General features: G+C 35.1%; 1 protein-coding gene across 1 annotated transcript; it reads right to left on the reverse strand.

Moving 5' to 3' along the window:
• Positions 1 to 9,433: 9,433 nt before the first annotated feature.
• Positions 9,434 to 15,011, reverse strand: LOC143634519 (calcium-transporting ATPase 4, endoplasmic reticulum-type-like). Its single transcript, XM_077102573.1, has 9 exons — positions 14,901 to 15,011; positions 12,767 to 14,234; positions 12,597 to 12,663; positions 12,382 to 12,503; positions 11,497 to 11,778; positions 11,050 to 11,427; positions 10,867 to 10,976; positions 10,146 to 10,374; positions 9,434 to 10,058 (listed from the first exon to the last, which is right to left on the reverse strand). Exons 2-9 carry the CDS (start codon positions 14,171 to 14,173, stop codon positions 9,480 to 9,482), a joined length of 3,174 nt encoding a protein of 1,057 aa, XP_076958688.1. The 5' UTR covers positions 14,174 to 14,234; positions 14,901 to 15,011; the 3' UTR covers positions 9,434 to 9,479.
• Between the last annotated feature and the right edge of the window lie 6,327 nt (positions 15,012 to 21,338).

Below are 21,338 nucleotides of genomic sequence, written 5' to 3' on the forward strand. Positions count from 1 at the left end.
AAACTAAGTATAAAGAAAAAGAGCAAAAAGAAAAGAGTTATGGAGCTATGCGTACCTGCGGCAACGCTTCTCGTAGAAGCCAGTCCTTATTGGACAGAGCCTCTTGAAGGGTAGCGTGAGCTTGATTGCGTGCGCGTTCGGCCTCATTCTTGTTTAAGTTGGCGAGCAGCACTTCCTTGGCAGCAGCCTCCTCAACGCTTTTAAGCTTGCGCTCAGTGCGATCAAGCACACCCTTCTGATCCAAGAGCTCCTGTAGCTTCTTGGCATCTTCCAAAGCCAAAGCCTCATGAGCCTGCCGAAGCTTCTCCAGTTTAGCTTTTAATTCTTCATTTTCAGCGCGTAGAGGCCCAGCAACAGCTTCAGCTTTGGTGGCCCTTTCGGTTGCATTACGCGCAGTTTCCTTGGCCAACCTAAGCTGTTCGTTAACAGCTTGGGTAGCCTTGGAACGTGCCTCATGCCTAGCTTGTACTTCGGCCTCAAGGTCCTTGAAGGCCTTTTCCTTCTCAGCAGCGGTGGCGGCAAGCTTCTTATTTTCTTCTCTCAGTGATCGCACCTGAGCCCCCTCCAAGCTACGCGCAGTCCTTAACTTGTCGTTTTCACGACAAAGTAACTCGACACGCGGCTGCATCCGGGCGAGAAGGATTCGGAGCTCAGTGGACAAGCGGCCTTCCTGGTAACTAACCATGGCCTCCCCCAATGCACCACTTGGAGCGGCATGGCGCGCCCAGTCGACGCAGTCTGCGGCAGTCCGGAGAGTTGTTCCTCGGCGGATATTCCACCTTGGAGCATAAACCTCATTGGAATCCGAAACTGCGAAAACAAAAAACAGTTAGGAAAAAATAACAAGAATGGATAACAGGCCAAAGTAACCCCACGCACCTGTAGGGTCGATAACAGGCCGATAGCCGCTAAACCCATCATTTAGTGTTTCTTCAATAACTTACTAGAAACAAAAACAAACTATGTACATAATTGACAATTGAGGGATCAGTAAATAAAGTTTTGAACTTTTGATTTTCTTATAAGGAAAGGAATTTATGAAAAAAAAATGCATTTGAATTAATAGACAAATAGGGATTAAATATTTGATTATGAAACTTAAATATAACTAAATGAAACGTTCTTAAAAATTTGATCATTTATGGCCGCGTTTTGAAGTATAACGCCGGGGGCACACCTCCCCCCCCCCCCCCCCCGGCGTTTTGAGGTTTTTTTTAGACCATGAGTAGTCATAACTCTTCACCCTCAGGCATTATACGTCACGTGGCGTCCAGTCAGAGTTTTGTTTTCTTACAAAAACAGGGTGTAGTCATAACTCTCCACCCCCAGGCGTTATGTGCCACGTGACGCCCAGTCACTATTAATTTTATTTGTTTTTTAAATAATAATTCATTTAAATAATTAAACATAAAATTAAATAACAACAATAAAATTTTAAAAATACATTAAACTTCCAAATAAAAACTAAATTAAAATAAAAAAAATACATTAAATTAAAAAAAATACATAAATAATACTAATAACACTACATGTTGTATTTATCTAAAATTTTCGCTTGTCGAACGGCTTTTAGAGATTGGACTCTCGGGTCGTCTTCGGTTAGCTCGCTTGATAAAATCTCGATGTCTTTGTCCATTTCATTCCTTCTAAGTAGTTCGACGGCGTCCAAATTTACTTTAAGTCGTTGGGTTCCAAGTTCGTGTAAATCTTGAAGTTGAGTGTTCATTTCTTTGAATTGACTTTCCATTTCGGCATTAGAACCCGTTGCCGACGACGAAGCGACCCCTTTCCCTTGCCTTTGCTTCTTCTACCCCCCGGCCGAGGCATCTCGGTAGTATTCACGGCTTCATTATCACTTAGGTTGAAGTTTCGAGCGTCGGAACGGGGCGTGTCTGGATCAACCAAAGACGATGTTTTAGACTTTTTTTTACGCGGACCACTTTCGGCGTTGACATCCAAAACCTGGCCCCATTTTGGGTGAAACCTCAAGTAATCTTTCCAAATGCCAAAGTAATTAAAGGCCCCCGAGACCTTATGTTGATACTCTGTCAACGCGTTTTCCATGACATCCGCGTCCGAGACACCACTACTCCTCGTTCGATTCATCCGAAAGAAAACCGTATGGAAACCCATGCATTCGGACAGTAAGGAATTTTTTTTCTCGACGCGAGTCCCCGCCACGTTCGTGAAACAACTCTTTAATTTTGTGCTAAAATACCCCCGTTTTTTGATAGTTCGCTAAAAAAATAAAAACATTACAAGTTCAATGTTTGTTCTAAGAAATTTAAAAAAAAATATGTATACTAAAAACATACCGCACTTGGCATCTTCCGATATCGCGCACCAAGCACGAGCACATAGTACGCACTCATCGTTACTCCACGGTAGTACGCACTCAACCGGAGACCGTAAAGACCGCCGGCGAACCTCGGGCTAAAAAGACGGTGTTACCGTGGAGTAACGATGAGTGCGTACTATGTGCTCGTGCTTGGTGCGCGATATCGGAAGATGCCAAGTGCGGTATGTTTTTAATATACATATTTTTTTTAAATTTCTTAGAACAAACATTGAACTTGTAATGTTTTTATTTTTTTAGTGAACTATCAAAAAACGGGGGTATTTTGGCACAAAATTAAAGAGTTGTTTCACGAACTTAGCGGTGACTCGCGTCGAGAAAAAGATACCTTATTGTCGAAATGGGGCGACATAACACCAAATGCATGGGTTTCCATACGGTTTTCTCTCGGATGAATCGAACGAGGATTAGTGGTGTCTCGGACGCGGATGTCAAGGAAAATGCTTTGACAGAGTATCAACATAAGGTCTCGGGGGCCTTCAATTAGTTTGGCATTTGGAAAGATTACTTGAGGTTTCACCCAAAATGGGGCCAGGTTATGAATGCCAACGCCGAAGGTGGTCTGCGTAAAAAAAAGTCTAAAACATCGTCTTTGGTTGATCCAGACACGTCCCGTTCCGACGCTTGAAACTTCAACCTAAGTGATAATGAAGCCGTGAATACTACCGAGATGCCTCGGCCGGGGGGTAGAAGAAGCAAGGGCAAGGGAAGGGGGAAAGGGGTCGCTTCGTCGTCGGCAACGGGTTCGAATTCCGAAATGGAAAGTCAATTCAAAGAAATGAACACTCAACTCCAAGATTTACACGAACTTGGAACCCAATGACTTAAAGTAAATTTAGACGCCGTCGAACTACTTATCGAGATTTTATCAAGCGAGCTAACCGAAGACGATCCGAGAGTCCAATCTCTAAAAGCTGCTCGACAAGCGAAAATTTTAGAAAAATACAACATGTAGTGTTATTAGTATTATTCATGTATTTTTTTTAATTTAATGTATTTTTTTTAATTTAGTTTTTATTTGGAAGTTTAATGTATTTTTAAAATTTTATTGTTGTTTTTTAATTTTATGTTTAATTATTTAAATGAATTATTATTTAAAAAAACAAATAAAATTAATAGTGACTAGGCGCCACGTGACACATAACGTCTGGGGGTGGAGAGTTATGACTACACCCTGTTTTTGTAAAAAAACAAAACTCTGACTGGACGTCACGTGACATATAATGCCTGAGGGTGAAGAGTTATGACTACTCATGGTCTTATTAATGTCACAAATGAAACGCTTCCAACCTGTTCTCCTTCTCCCCATTTAACACTCACTCCATACAAAACACGATAAGGTTTTACGAGAGCCTTGAAATGTTATCGGTGTTATTCATGAATCATGAACCATGATTAAGGTACATGTTCTGTTCGTGTTTATCAAATTCTAAAATTCTACTCGATTTAATAATTATTTCTTTGTGAGAAAAGGGCCTTTCAAATAAATACATATGGCTTAAATATGTTTCTAAGAAAAATATAGGAATCAAAACTATATATTATGTCCAAATCTACCCAAATCAAAACGGTATTAGGTCAAAGGGTACGGCGATATCAACCAACTTATATGCACCGGATCTTTCAACCAATATATATGTATGTTTCCTTGTATACCAGTCTCATATCTTTTCCATCTTTCAACGCCGTTTGAGCATCATATTTCCTTTTAAATTTTATTTAAATTTCAGGGTGTAAAAATAAGTCATAGTTAAGGCTTTTCCTGTTAGTACCAAGATAAGAATGAAAATTCGAAGAACCATAATGAAACTCTTACCTTATCATAGCACATGGCAATGTGGCATCTACATAATCGAACATTAACTACTCTTTGGGCTTGATTGGTTTAGCAACAAAGATACCAAGACGAGTCTCCCCATTGTGACATCTCATGTTTTCAATTTTTCATGATTAAATTAGATCACAACTGTGATTTGTAAAGCATGATTCATTTATCTTGAAATTTGCATCAATGTTGAAGTCTTTTTGGATTGCAAACATATATAACTTGATGACACATTTATCTTTTCATGTCCCAAAACAAACTCTCACATATAGGCATAGAGCATTACAATTACAATGACTTTTCTTACTGTAATCACCTTTATTAATGAATTCAAGGCTTCTATACCCCCCAACCACAATGTCCACTCAAAACTTTTAACTTTTAATATTAAAGAATGACATGTCTGTGTAGTTTTCTAAACGCTCATGAGCACTTATTTAGCTAATATGCAAATATCTTCATGTACAATCTTCATAGCATACGGCCAAGCAACTAGTGCATTCAGTGTTGTGATTAGTCTTTTCCAACAACGAATTTCGTGTTGAAGGATTATCGCTCAAAAGAAATCGTTGGTTGATATGCTGATGAAGAAGAAAGATTCGCAGATCAGTTACAATAATGTTGGTGTTTTATGACTAATATATCTTCTATTGAAGTGTATGATTAGAAAGGTGATTCATATAAAAATGGAAATGCTAATTTGCATCTGCACACTTGTGCAGCGGAGTCTTCACACTCACCGTTGATCCAAACTTTAGCAGACTGTCTCGCTTTTATTCCTTCTTTCTACATGAGACTGAATCCAAAAAATATTGCAAATTTGTTGTTAATCTAATTCAGTGATTGACACGACTATTATCGTAGACCCTTGTTCGACAACGACCACCGTCTTCTTCTTTCTCCACAATGACAACTGACTACCACTTAGAAAAAAATTTCATTATTGTAGAGTTGATCATGCCTCCTAACAACTAATATATTTTGGCTCCCGTTGTCTGATCCCTTCCTTCCATAAAAAAAAATCTCCAACAAACACATATGCCATATCCATCATCTCAATTTATCATCTTTGTTGATCCAAAGGGTCAATGACTCCAAATTGGAATGAAAGGCCCCAACGAAGACGATTAACCAACATCATGGATATGGTAACTTTGCAAGTTGTACCAAAATATATTGCTTTTTGTTGGGAGGCATCACGAACTTTTCGAGATGTTTTTAAGTGGTAATTAATTGTCATGGAGGAATAAGAAGAGAATGATGTTCATCGTAAAAGAAGTGCCTACAATAATGGTTGTGTCAATCAATAATCAAATCAACAACATATATTTCAACAGATGATTTTTGGATTTCGTCACGTGCATAAAAAAGATAAGAGATTGACACGGTTGGGCAAAAGAGAAGAAATACGAATTTGAATCAACGATTAATGTGGAGGATTTTCGCTACAAAAACCGGATACGAATTAACATTCTTAGTGGCATCAATGGGTTTTGTTTTTCTTTTTTTTGTTAACAAATCGCTAGTTTTCATCTTGCCACGTGCTCAAACAACAATGGAAAGGTAATGGCGTGGATCACAACACTGGATGCAAAAGTTGCTCGTGCGTATTCTATGAAGATATATGATATCTGCATATTACCTACCCAATTTTCCACAAGCATCCAAAAACTACACAAGCCATCCTTCTAGAATATTAAAATGTTAAAGTTGTGTAGAAGTTGTTGAATTCATGGATGAATTAAATATATCATTAAATATGTTGGAATTTATTAGTGAAGCTTTATTTGAAGGCTTGGAAACTTGAAAAGAAAAAATGTCACCAAGTTATATGTATACGTAGTCTAAAAAGACTTTAACATTGATGCTAGAATCAATGAGAGTGAACCACGTTTTATATATCACAATTGTGATACTAATTGTATCATGGAAAATTGGGATGCCAGTTAATTGGAAGACTCGCCTTAGTATCTTTGCTACTAAGTTAGTCGAACTCATATAATAACTAACATTTTATTATGAATATGAGATGTACAATCAATAAGGTAAGAGCTCCATAATGGTGCTTCAAGAGTTCAAGTTGTCATTGTTATCTTGGCACGGTAGGAAAAATTCAACGATGAAAGGCATAAAAAAAGTCAGTGATGGACGACAGACGAAGAAGTAACATCGCAGAAAGCTTGGGATATCGTGTTGTGTCCGAGGACCAAAAGGTTATACTTTCTCTTAAATTCTTTTTTTGTATTGTTTATTTTCCAAGTCATTTTTACTTTTTGGAAACGCATACGAGGAACGTTTCATAATGCAATGAGACAAGAAGAATATTGTTTTGATGACATGATATGGGGACAAAGGACAAAGATTCGTCAAAAGGTCGGAAAGTATGGCAACATCTACAAAGAAAATTGGAACAATCAGCAAAGTGGTTCAAGTGACCTCAATGTTTATCAATATTTTTGTGAAGAAATTCAAATTGCAATGAATATGGTATGGTGTTTTCTCTTAGACCAGTTTGGGAGGTTCTAGGAAACAACATAGTAGGTGGTCATCGTGTTGATGAGGCAATCAAGGTAGCTCGGATGCTCATACACAATCAATCTCAATGACCAATGACGAGTTGAAACTGACCAATAACTGATTCATTTGCCCGGGAAGAATGAATAACAAAGGGAAACATGCACCATTATCATACAATACTGAATACAAAGAAAGCGTAGACAAAATAGCGGGGAAGATGTTAGAATCGTCGAGTTAAACAAATCAAGCAAAGGAACTCGGAAATAAAAGTGCTTATACCGATCACATATCTCCACCCGATCATGAAGTATTCGAGATAACGAAAGAAACTATCCTTAGAAAAGTACCGCACAACACTTTTAGGGATTTGTTTTGTGCGTTTATTTTAATGTTTGTGATTTATCAAACATAAAACATTCATGAATATCATTAAATCCCTTCTCTCTTGTATTAAATGATTTAATGTTCTGGTGGATCAACTGAACGACCATCATGATATATCAATTTAATGAGTCTCTGACGCCACACACAATGTCATGATGAATGATGATCAAGCATGTGACTTCATTTATAGTATGCGACTACAAGGAGCAAGTGAATCTTCATAATAAAGATAAATTTGAATGTTTACGTATACCATGAAGAAAACTTTTCTCTAAAAGTCTTGTCTACTTTGATTTGAATACCCTTTGTCATTACATAAAGTTTATGTGAAAATGGTATTCTTCAAAGTGAGGACAATTGTAAGGTATAGCCATTGTTTTTACTTCTAAAGTAATCTAACAAAGTGTTATTTGACTTGTATCGGAAGCAAAGATAATGTACAATGTTTCAAGAAATCCAACAAAACATAACAGAAGTTACGATCTTGTACAATAATGAATTCGAATGACTAAGAAACGATTTTTCAAACTAGTGTAAGGTAATCATGGTTTGGAATAATAGTCTATTGGGATAGATCTAAAGACCTTGAATTTCGGTACTATCACAATGACATGATCTTGAAAGGGTTCAATACACAAGAACTCTAAGAGGAATCTAGTATTCTTGAGTTTTACCGGAAGCAAAGAGAATTTCCGATCATGTACAATAATGAATTTGAGATTATTAAGAACCAGTTTTCAAACTAGCAGGAAGGTAATCACTATTTGGAATATGTTTATTTAACGATCTACTGTGGCATATCCAAAAGGGTTTAAGACAATTCTTGATTGAGTATAACTCAATTCTTGTACGTGTTGCAGCTACTAAGAGCTCATTTGCTCTGGAAATAGATGAAATCATCAACGTTGAGGAGTGTATTAAGACGAATGTATCATATGTTTATATCATGAACAGCTTTGTTAATTAAACTGTTCATAGTCACTCACAACAATGGGAGCAATTTTGAATAGACTATTGCAAATTAGTTAGTTGATTTTCATACAAATGAAAATAGACAAGGTTTGTAGTCAAGTTCATATATACTAATTATTAGAAAAAAGATGTTGGGCATGACCTGGTTTTGAGTTCAAATTCATGGATCCGCGTCAATATAGCTAGATGAGAGGATGACACTCTTTGCCACCTAGATGGTTCAAAACGATAAAAGTTGATCATGCTCAAACTAGGTTTTATTTGTTCAACAATGTTTGGTTGGTCACTTTGAACCAATTGAACTAGATTGGTCATGATCGAACTTCATGTTCAACAAGATATCTACATGATGTATTAAACCCAACACGTTTTAGAGACAAATGGCACACTTCATGTGTTGCCAAGGATAGAAGCATGTTTATTGCATTTATCTATCGTATTGTTTATATAAACAATATTTTGTTTATAAATATTTCATGTTATCTATCGAAAATACAAACAGCTGTATTTTATTGAAATACAAATGTGAGAACATGGCAACCGAGTGTCTTTAATGTTTAATCTTTTCATTGGGTGTGTTGAGTGGCAAAATTCATGTGGGGCTTGGCAATCATTATACTCATGGTATTTTTTCAGTACGGTTATATATATTATTTAGTGGGTATTTGAGCTTTTCTTATGTGGAATCTTAAGAGCAAACTGGAATCATTCAAAATGGTTGAAGACTTGACAGCGCAAGGTTACCTCCACAACTCATTAGTGTCGTTTATAGTATAGCGGGGAGCTACATTGGTCTCTTGCTAACTCATCCGCCTTCAATTTATTCACACGCTACAACGGTTGTAGTCTCTTAAACATTTTCATCATTTTGTGTTTTCTGTTGGCGTTGCATGATGATCCTTGATTGAGGTTTTGTAAAAACCGTTTGAACCACTTAAAATTAACTGAGGACACTCTTCTAAAGATGGTTCAATCCACAATGGTTATTATGTTAAAAAATGTTTAGGAAATCTTCAAATGATTAAATAATTTCCTTTTATACTTGCTATTTAAGTACTTATGAAACTTATAATAAAGATTCACACATTTATGAAGGGGGAGCTAGTGGCATGCATGAGTTTCTTTCAGTTTTGGATGAGTATTATAATGTTCTTAATTATCAAAACTTGATTAAATTGGAATGAGGTAGAGTAGCTACCAGTTTTAGCATGTAAATAAAAAAACCGCATAACATGAACTTGGTTCCATTGTAAAGGAAGGCATTAACCAGAATATCAAATTGTTCCAAAAACTAACAAAACTGAAAACATAAAGAAAAGAAAATAGATTCTATGAAACCTATTTATAATAGAATATGTTAAAAATTGATTAACTAAGAAATATTAGCACGAGTCCACTAATCGCATTCATCCTGCTCGGTGACGATCACTCTGCCTTGTGCTTGGGAGCCTTGGAAACACTTTGACCGCTCATGGTCAACCGACCGACAAACTTAAGAATCTCATCGATCAAGATAACAGGCAAAGCAACCGCCAAAACCAGCATCCACTCGTTAACACTCAATGGAACAATCCCAAAGACTTGTGCAAGAAACGGAACATATAGAATCAAGAAATGAAGCCCGAACGAGATGGACATTGCTACAAGCAACCATGGGTTGACCCAAGGTGGCATGGTCAACAGGCTCTCATCTTCCGAAAGGGCATTCAAGGAATTAAACATCTCAATCGCGACCAATACCGAGAGTGAGAGTGTCATGGCTTTGACTTTTCCTGTACGGAAATACTCACATGGGTCGGAATCAAAATTGAACACCTGGACTCCGGCTTGGAAGGGTGAAACAGTAAAATTCTCCCACGATTTGCATTGGTCCCAGTTTCTGAGCTGAGAGAAGGTGACGAGACTGTGGCCGTCTCCACTTAGGTCAATTCCTAAGAACGAGTCGTGAGTAAACCAAATCACGAAAACGCCCACGGTTGCTAGTCCAACATAGAGTCCAATCACCTAAACAAAAGAGAACGGAAAAGTGAAATCATTTTTGTTTGCATTTCTGTTATAAATATATAATATAACTTAGGACATGAAACTTACCATATATCGAAATAATATCCAGGCGTTAATTAAAGAATCGTCACTCCTGCGTGGAGCCTTTTTCATGATGTATTTGTCAGGTGGATTAAAACCCAAGGCAGTTGCGGGTGGTCCATCGGTGACCAAATTCACCCACAAAAGCTGAACAGGAATCAAGCCTTCGGGTATCCCAATAGCAGCGGTTAGAAATATGCTAGCAACTTCACCAATGTTTGAAGAAATCATATACCTGCGACAATAAAGAAAATACAGTGTCAATAAATGACCGAACATGAACAAAAACATTTGTTCATTTAGTTAAGCAAACGAGCATAAACACATATTTCGTGAACATTCTTTTATGTCCGTTCATTTAAATTCTTTCGTTTACATACATTTATGTTCACCAGTTTACGTTTGTTTAAGTTCGTTCGTTGATATATTCATTTAAAAATTTTTTTGGCCCATTACAGCTTAGTCTAGGTTTTGATAAATCTTAGGCCCAACACATTGTTCTTCACATTACTTTAATTGGTTTTAGGCTTTAAGCGCAGTCGTGTCTTTCTACAATTGTTCAACTATGTTTGTTCATGAACCGTTCGCTTGTAATGTTAACGAATGAACATAAACGATTATGAACATGCTTAACAAGCGAACATGAACAAGAAAATCCTATTTGTTAGTTTAGTTGAAGTTAGCATTCAGTTTGTTCAAGCCAACTAGAAAAGGAAGATAAATTAACCGGATGAAGGCCTTCATGTTGTTGTAAATGGATCTGCCTTCTCCAACCGCCGCCACAATTGTGCTAAAATTATCATCCGCCAAGACCATGTCAGAAGCTTCCTTTGCAACCTGAACATAAAATTAAAACGTTGAGTAAACGAAAATTACAATTATTGAGAAAATAATTATAATGATAATATACCTCAGTGCCAGCAATACCCATTGCAATTCCAATATCTGCCAATTTCAAAGCGGGTGCATCGTTGACCCCATCACCAGTCATAGCAACCACTTCACCAGCCTCTTTAAGCAGCCTAACTATCTCTTGTTTATGACGTGGTTCAGCCCGTGAGAAAAGAAGCCCGCCTTTTTGGGCCAAATGACTTTTCGGGTCATGATGATCCATAAATTGTCTTCCAGTTATGCTTTTTGAACTAATGTCCTCATTGGGCCCAAACACGCCAATCTCACGACATATTGCTTCTGCAGTGTTTTTATTATCCCCTGTTATAACCATTACTTGAATACCCGCAGCTCTGCAGTCTTCAATTGCTTGACGAACCTCTTTACGAGGAGGATCCTTATTAACACAACAGTTGATGTCAATTAACATATAATATAATTAAAATAGTGTATTTTATCTGCTTACCCGCAGTCCTGCTAGGCCAGCAAAAGTCAAATTGCTTTCGATTTTAGAATAGTTGGTTGGGTCAAGTAAAAGATAATGAGCGGGATGATCTTCTTCACCGTTATAACCTATAAACTCTGACGGGTCATCTTTGTATGCAAAACCCAAAACACGTAACGCGCCCGTTGACATCTCGTTTAGGCTGTCTAAGATTACTGACTTTGACTTCTGGTCAAAGTCAACAACAGAACCGTCTAGCAATTGAATGTGGGAGCTTCTTTCCAACAAGTTTTCAACCGCACCCTGTTAATAGTTAAGAATTTATTTTGTTAATGCACCACGATGGTGAACTAATCTAGAAAGAGTAGGCCTGTAACAGACCGAACGTTCAGTGAACAGTATGTGAACCTTTCAACAGAAAGTTCGTTTATTAAGGAAACAAACGAACATGAACACATGTCTTGTTCGTTCTTCTATGTTCCTGAACATTCGTTTATATCTGTTGGTTTACATTCATCTATGTTCACTAGTTTACGTATAATAAGTTTGTTCATTTAATTTTTCAACACCATTACAACTTAGTCTAGTATTAGTAACTTTGTAGGCCCAACACATTGTTCTTCACATTACTTTTAACTAATTTTAGCTCAGTAATCTTTGTCATCTATGTTCAGTTATGTCATTCGTTTGTGCTCATGAACCGCTCGTTTATACTGTTCATGAACGCACATAAATGAACATGAAATGCTATTTTCTTAACGAACGAATACAAACAAGAAAACCTCGTTCTTTAAACTGCTCATGTAACGATCGTTTGTTCGGCTAAAGTTAAACAAACGAGCACGAACATGCTTCGCTTGTGTTCGTTCAGTTTGTTCACAAGCCAAAGAAAGAGGGATGTATTACCTTTACAAGTAGTGACTTCTTCCCAGAGTTTGAAGACACAATAACCCCCATTGACTTCCTGTCACGGTCAAACTCAAGAGTCGCAATCCTGCGCTGTATTTTACCCCATGCGCGTGAACAACCTTTATTTCACAGGATTACACAAGAACCGATTAGCACATATGTATAAGTCGTAACCGAGTGAAAAGAAACAGAGATGAAAGCCATTGACATACCCATAAGGTCACCTGTAGCTGAATCAGAATCCAAACCAGAAGGTAGTCCCATTTTCTCAACAAGAACCTGAAGAATAGAGGCAGTTGGTTGACCCACTTGATATAAAAGTATAAAACACAGTCCAACTGGACCCGTTCTTAAATAAACAGAACAAAAATGTAAACTTTACCTTTAGTGCTGCTTCAGTAGGCATCCCACCAGCAACAAAGCCTTTTTCAGACTGTTCAATGCTAGCATCATTGGCCAAAGCAGAAATCTTTGCAATTGTTTGAAGGTTAACATCCATTTTGCCAGCTGGCCAGTCTTGTATCTTTCCATCCAAAGGATTATATGTGCTCCCTTCCACGTTAAACAACCGAACAGCATTTGCTGTATGACCCATAGCAACAAGCTTAGCCACAGCCATCTGGTTAGTAGTCAGTGTGCCAGTTTTATCAGAGCAAATCACAGTTGTACACCCGAGAGTCTCAACACTAGGTAGCTTCCTAACAAGAGCATTCTTTTGAGCCATTTTACGGGTACCAAGAGCCAAACAAGTGGTAATGACAGCTGGCAAACCTTCTGGGATAGCAGCAACCGCCAATGCTACGGCTATTTCAAAGTAATAAGTACACTTCTCGAATGAAAACTTAAAATTTGTTGGCCAGCCATCTGCATACTCCCAAGCAAGAAAGTATTTAACATTTATAAGCCAAACCAAAACACAAATTAACCCAATCATCATGGTCAATGTTTCTCCAAACTCATTCAGTTTTTTCTTCAATGGTGTGTCTTCTTCACTCTGTGAGGCTTCATGAATCTGTGAATGCACTTTACCTAATTCAGTATTCATCCCTGTATCTGTAACCAAACAGATACAGTTCCCGTTCACAACTGTTGTCCCTGCAAACACCATACATTTCTTCCCCTGGATATCGGTGTCCGCAGGAACAGGCTTAGTAGTTTTACTAACAGCTTCACTTTCTCCAGTCAATGAACCCTGTTCAACTCTAAGAGTTGAGCTAATTAGATTCAATACCCTCATATCGGCAGGGACTTTATCCCCTACACGAAGCTCCACAATATCACCCGGAACAAGTTCTTTCGCGGATAGGCCTGAAAACTTTTTGCCGTTGCGTATGACAGTCGCTTGTTCTGATTGAATCTCTTTAAGAGCTTCTAACGCCTTTTCAGCATTACTTTCTTGCCAAACACCAACAATCGCGTTAACAATTAGTATCAAAAATATCACCAGAGGCTCTACGAAAGCTGTAATCTCCATCTCTCCACCCTCGTCACCATCATACCAAGCTAGAACAAACGAAATCACAGCAGCCACAAGCAATATTCTAACCAACGTATCATTAAACTGATCTAATATCAGACGAAAAACAGATTGTCCTTCATGTTTTTCCAACTCATTCAACCCATAAATCTTCAACCGCTTCTCAACTTCAGCATCTAACAGACCAGTTTTCCTATCTACCTTGTATTTTTCTTCACATTCGTGCGTTTCTTTTGCCCACGGAGCATAGCTGTTAGACGACCCCGCCCCTGCACTCTCTTTCTTCCCATAGTTTTGGGCTCCTTTACCCATCAATACTAAATAGATGAAATAATATCAACCAAATCACTAAATACTCCCACAAGCAAATCCCCTGTATAAAAAAAAGTTTCACAGTAACTAAAACAGCATTTAAAATCTCATCACAAACTCTAGAAAGAAACGAATAACTCTCGTTTATTAATCAGATATAAAATACGACTCAAAAACTTATTACAAAATCTCAAACGATAACTCGGTTTATACAGACTAACCTAATTTGCTAGCCAAGACATTACCAATTATAATTACAATAACCAACTATGACCTACTTTTCAACATTGGTCCCTCAAGTTCACCGACATGTGACCGGGAGTCGAAAACTACCAAGACAAAAACAGTTGTAAAGTGGATTCAACAAAAAAATAATCCGATAGCTATAAGCTTTCAGTTTCACACTAATTCAACCATAATCCAACGATCTAGGGCTTATTCCACCACAAAAGATACAAACTTAACGAGGACTGAAACAAACGCATCATAGATTCGAATACCTAATGTACAAGCTTGAATTTAACAATCATTGACGTAAAAAAAACAAACACTCAGCGATCGAGTAAAATTGATAAAAATCCAAAACCCTAAGATCGAGAATTAGTCCTACCGAAAGAGAAATCAGAGGCGATTACAGAATTAAAGACGCACGAATGAATTGATTTATAATAAAAGATGTAGCAGGTGTTAATAATAATAATAATAACAATAATAATAATAACAATACCAGTGAGAAGATCTGCAGCGATTGGGAGAGTGATGAGGGTACGCACGCTACGTGAGATAAAGAGAGAGAATGAGATCTGCGAAGGAAGTTGTTGTTACTTTATTTGCCTCCGTATTTATTGTTATTATTATTATTATGATATGATAGCGATTTCCATTATAACTCTTTGTTATTGTTGGTATGCTATATTCTTTTTATTTTTTGTTAATGTCATGAAATTAAATATATTGTTTGTGTTTTACCCGATATATGTAAAACTATGTAAACGGATGATAGTCTAATGTGTGCCGGTCTTTTCGATTAGCTGATAAACATTGTTTTTCCATCAATAGTTAATTTCAAACGTATATCCCCGTATTACGGGGCTATTTTGCATTACACGTCTTTAATATTTATATACTTTTTTGGGTTTAATTTTATTTATTTTAATAAAATTTAAAATATACTTAGAGTTTGATGATAAAAATGTTTCACAAATAACTAAGATGATATAACTCGTTTTAAAAGTTATATGGGTTAGGTAAGACTCAAAATCCGCTTATTTTTTTTACTATAAAATTGTTTCTTAATTATAAATAATATTTTTTAAATAAAAATCATATAATAATTTTTAATATATCCTATTTTATAAGATTTTCACATCAATAATTTGCTGAGAATAATTTTTAATTTAATGAGATATTATAACACGTTTAAGGAATGTCACACCCCAACATAAGGCGAAAATGTCAGGGAGCGAACTGATTGTCACAGCTCAGAAGATTACTATCATGCAACATTATAAGTCTCAGTATCTATTTAATAATTTCAAATAAAACAATTACAGCTAAGTACATCAAGTATAACGAAATTACAATAATGATTAATTAAGTTTGTATCCTAAAAAACATCTTTACGTGATCTTCATCTTGCTAATCAACCAAACGGATAACCTGCAAATGCGTATAAAATATATATTTTGTCAACAACACATGTTGAGTGAGTAGAACACCAGTTTAAGACACAACAGTAATAGTATGTATAATATATAAAAGAAAGATGCAAACTGTTCCTGTGATATAAGCAGTTAAACCATAGCACATACACAAACAATCAAACATAAAGAAATGGCTAAACCGTTGCCATGCAAATGGACATTGGTTACCAAAAATGAGGTGTCGGTGAAACCATTGTCAATGCGTCGGACCCCGGCCACTACGACGGTCGTATGATCATACTAGACTGAGAATATGTTGGACCTCTCCGAATGCGGTTCAAATAAAGCAAGTAAGCAAATAGCAAGCTAGACATAAACTGATATACACACGAGGATTAAACAGTTGCGGTTTTGAATACTAGATAATAGATAAATATGATACGATACGCGTATGTCACCAAAAAGGTTAAAAACAAGTAAAAAGGGGAGTGATTACTCACCTGATCGGATGAACGAAACACAAATGAGGATGATGAGGAAAGTAAATCCTTCGGGATACTCCGACAAGGATTCCTAGTTAAATAATAATAATAATAATAATATGAATTAATTATAAAAATATAACATGATTTAATATTATGAGTTATTAACAAATGAGATAGCGCGTATAATAGATTTGAGATTTCGATGTTATTTGGGTTATGATGTGATTATGATGGTTATTGATTGGACGATTGATTCCTTCGGTAATTGTTATTATTAGTCTTATTAATTAAAAATCCATCAATAATTACCCACGATAAAATATAATTTAAATATTTAAAATATAAGATATGCTTGTAATGATAAAATCTAAATAAGTATATATTAAATATACCAACTAAATAAAAATAATTTAATTGAAATATACCTTAAATTACTTGAATAAACAAAATACTAATAAATAAATAAATAAATAGATACCCATAATAATAATGTCCAAATAAACAAAATATATTTTGAATCGTTAACGAAACTTTAACAATAAAGTTATATTTAACGTGTTTAATATGTTAGCTATATTATCATTAATCAAAATATAATACATACATATATATATATAAATATATGACAAGCTTGTAAAGATGTTCAACGACGAGAAAACGTGATTTAAAAGTGTCGGTTCAATAAAATAACATTTATTTAAAACAATTTATATTTATAGTATATACATCTATATATATATATATATATATTAACACACAAATACTTAGTAAGAGATTGCTTGACCAGAAAACGTTAATATGAAGTGTCGATTTGATAAAACAATGTATACTTTAAACTTAGTATTAATTATAAACATTAAAACCTTAAAAAAGTGAATAACAAAAACCGCGTCCAGGGAGCTCAAATCCGCGCCCCTGGCCGGTTAATGGAATCGAACACACACACACCAGTAAACCAACTGCGCTGGCATGTCTTACGTTTTAAATTTCAGAAAAATAAAATTAATATAGTAGCCCAGAAAAAAACCCCCAAATCGCTATAAACCTTAGCACCTTAAATCCGTTTAACCATTCAATGTTTGTTAAATTAACATTAGGGGTATTGTTATTGAATCAAAAACGAATATGGTACCTTGATTAATTACCAGTTACAAGTCCGTGTTGATGGTGAATGGCGAGTTGCAGATGACGGCCAGAAAACGAACAGATTTGATGGGCAGCGAGTTGTAGAATGAAATTAAACATAGAGTTTTGAATGGCGACGAAGTAAGGATCTTTCCTGTAGGTTTAATTGTGATAATATGTTTGCTAAGACTGATTTTCATTAACGGGTTTTTTGACCGAAATGTAAAATAGGCAATACGTATTATAACGATGTTATTTCTTAATTAGCGGTGTCGGTTAGCCCACGTTAGGAAAGATTTACCAGTCCATGATTTTGATTTCCAAATATACGGCGATAATTATTGATCAAGAAAGAAAATGGGTATACGGGTCATGGTTCACGGGTTCTGATTATGAGTTTGTTTACAATATAATAATATAATATATATTTTTATGCATATTTGCAAGAAGGTCCCTCAACTTTATAGATGGATACATATTAGAGTAAAATTAAGATTTAGGGTAATTATTGTACATTCAACAAAGTTTACATAATAAATAGACAAAAGTAAATTATAATATAAATAGTTAATATATTTTATTGATTAAAATTTCATGGAAAACGAAAACGGGTCGGGTCATGGTAGTCACTACGTTATATGAAAACCCGAGTTGTTACAGTCTCCCCTACTTTAGAGAATTTCGTCCCGAAATTAAAGAATACTATAACAACACTATCAAAAAGTTAAAAATAAAAAGTTTAATAATGGTTTTATCATAACACAGAACCTTGGATAGTCAAAACAACGCTTCAAATGAAAATCCGATAAGAACACTTATATATAGGATGTACCAGCGGTGTATCCACTATGTCCTTATCATCTCTACATTTATACCGTTATCCCAACTACTTTCGATTCTATATTATGACACACAATTGCACGCATTATGATTTCCATGCGAGGACTTCGATAATTATGTAGGCCTCCATAATTACCTATGTCGTCGGACGGTCCACGTAACTCGTCCCATCATGTGGATTACAAAACGTTTGCAAAATATGATTTTGTGAAAATAAGAGTTTTAATACGTTTTGGTTGTAATTAGAAAATATTGCTAAAAATGAATTGAATTTATGAGTTGTTTTTAAATAAAATATAAAAATTTCTAAAATGCCTCTTAATAATAATTCTTAGAAGTTTGAGAAGCAAAAGATTCCTTAGGGTTGAGAGTGAAACGAATTATGACAATGAAGACAAGAGATAAACTAGGAGTACGGTAATATAGGTGGTTGTCTTTCGAAAGAAAAAGATTTTATGGAATGAGCAAAATCACTTAGAATGAATTATTAAAATTGAAATTGTTTAAATCCAAAAATCGAATAAAGATAAAACATATGTTTAGATAGAAAAAAATGACAAAAACATCTTCTTTGATAAACTTCGTTATGATTGATTTAATTTATCTGATTTGGAATAACTTGATTAATTAGATCTATAAAACTTGAATAATTGAAGTTGATCGAATCGCAATAATTTGATTAGGTTGGAAAGTAGGGGTCTAATAGAATAAGTTTGGAAATTTGAACTTGATGAATATGATTGAATCAGGAACACACATGGCGTAGGTGATTAGGATTTCCATGGCTGTAGTAATTACAGGTAGTAGCATATAAAATTTGAGCAAACGTCATAGCATGGGGTTTAGAATTAGACGGTATAGGCGGTTATCGAACATCTTGTGGTACGCGGGAAGTATTAACAAGATAACTAAACGATTACATTGGGTATAATACGATATGAGGATTGGATTGAATGGTTATAGTGGCAAGTGAAACGAAATGAGTGGATTTTGACGTAAAGTTTATTGTTTGAGATGCTAAGATTTTGGCTGAGATTGACTGTTAATTTGATTAATGGCATATAGTTGATGTTAGGACTTGCGTTTGTTATTGATGTTATTATGAGAATAAGCATGGGTAAATGAATTAAAATTACCAACAAGTAGTTTAATGAACAAGATTTAGTTGATTGTATTTATGTTTCGGAAATTGAGTTTATATTTTAGAGATTAATAACAAAAAACAATTATAAGATGAAAGATAAATTGTAATGCATGAGATCAAAATATACACGCCGTACAAAAATGTTAAAAATCAAAGTTGAGAGTAGAAGTTGACACGTTGTCAATAAATTAATAAGCAAACAAGGAAAATGAGAAAAGACAAATTGAATAATATGGTCAACTAATAACTGGCTGTCGAAATTGTGTCTATTATAATTTAAAAAAAAAGTTTGTTTCGATTTATGAGGATTCAAATATTTCGATCAGTTGACGAAATGTTAATGAACCAAATCCTATAATTTTGATTAAGTAAAACCAAACGTATAGATAAGTACGACAACCAACGATATTGATCTTTGAAAATATAAGAAAAATTTTATTGTATGCGAGAAAGATACTTAAAATGATAAATTTTCCAAGTTGGGTTTGTTCCAAAATAACTAATTTAGACAAATAATCGTTTAAGGTATAATTGAATATAAAATACATTTAGACGAAACTGACGAAGACGATAAAAATCTTCTTTGTGAAAACATAACTACGATTGGTTTAATTCAAAACACCTTTGTTAATTGAGCTTATGAAAACTTAAATAATTGAGATCGAATGATTTGGGGCACCTCGAATAGGTTTGTGAAAACGAGGTTGAACTAAGGTAAGCTTGATGAAATTAAGTCTTGCGGGTCTAGAATCGAATAAGCGAGAACGACCTTGTTACATGAAGAAAGCCAGAAAGGCATAGAGTTGATAGGTTTCAGCTAAATGAGCATGGGTAGTACGGTACGATGCCGGTATAATTTGAGCTCGGCGTGAATTAGTAAAGAACAATGCGTTGTTATGAGGGTGAGTAAGGGTAAATGAATAGAAATTTCTCTGAAAGAAATTAGTGAACAAGATTAAATGGATTGTATTAGTGCTTTGAGTTGGAATTTATGCCCTAGAGATTGTAGGAGCTATCTCTTTGACTGTACTTATGGTCATAAAGTGGGTGTAGAGAATATATGATCTATATTGTTTGATGTAAAAATCATTCTATAATTATGTAAATTGAGATTAAATGAGTATAAATAATAAGTTGTGTAAATCTCTTATTAGTTATTAAGGAAAAAAATGAAATTCGACATAAGTTGTGCTAGCGTTAATCATGACTTAAGGGTAAGTCAGAATTTAAATGAGATAATCTATACGACAATTTGTTAAGTAGATGATATAATCAATGAGTTGATTTGATGTGAGATTTTATCGAAGCATAACAAATTAAAATGTTAATACTTAAAATTTGAGGGTGATAACTGAGATGTAATTGATAGTTATTGGGGGTATTGAGTTATTTGTGATAAGTTAGTTGATTGATAACGTGATAATTGTGAACATGAGGGATATTGTTTAAATATTAAGGTATTTAATAATACTTTTATTATATTTGATAGTTTGATGATGTTATAATATGCGTATGAGAAAATAGTTATCAGTTGCTCTTGATAATTTGTGAATGTGAAAATATGAGTACGAGATAATCGATTAGATGATTAAATAGTAAATTGTTTAGATGGACTTGTGATAACAGAGTCCCAGTGAGTGAATGATTTGTGCTCCCTCATGAGAATGAAAATATTTGTGAGTATGTGAATGAATTGAATCTATAAGTCTTGGTTCCATGTAAATGAATAATTAAGTAAATGAGTCAAATTGTAACTTGTTTCAAATAAAACAAAATACATAAATAAATAATAAATAACGTAAGTTTCTCGATGTATTGGGTTTTCCATGAGCTTGTCCATGGTATTTTGTTGGCCCATGAGTGTTGCGTACCGTTTTAACCGACCAAACTAAATAACGAATGGCAAATGTATGTATGAGTAGTTGAAG

Source organism: Bidens hawaiensis, unplaced genomic scaffold (assembly GCF_021521415.1).
Source record: "Bidens hawaiensis isolate Kalapana, Puna unplaced genomic scaffold, B.hawaiensis_p1.1 tig00007072_1, whole genome shotgun sequence".
Lineage (NCBI taxonomy): Eukaryota > Viridiplantae > Streptophyta > Magnoliopsida > Asterales > Asteraceae > Bidens > Bidens hawaiensis.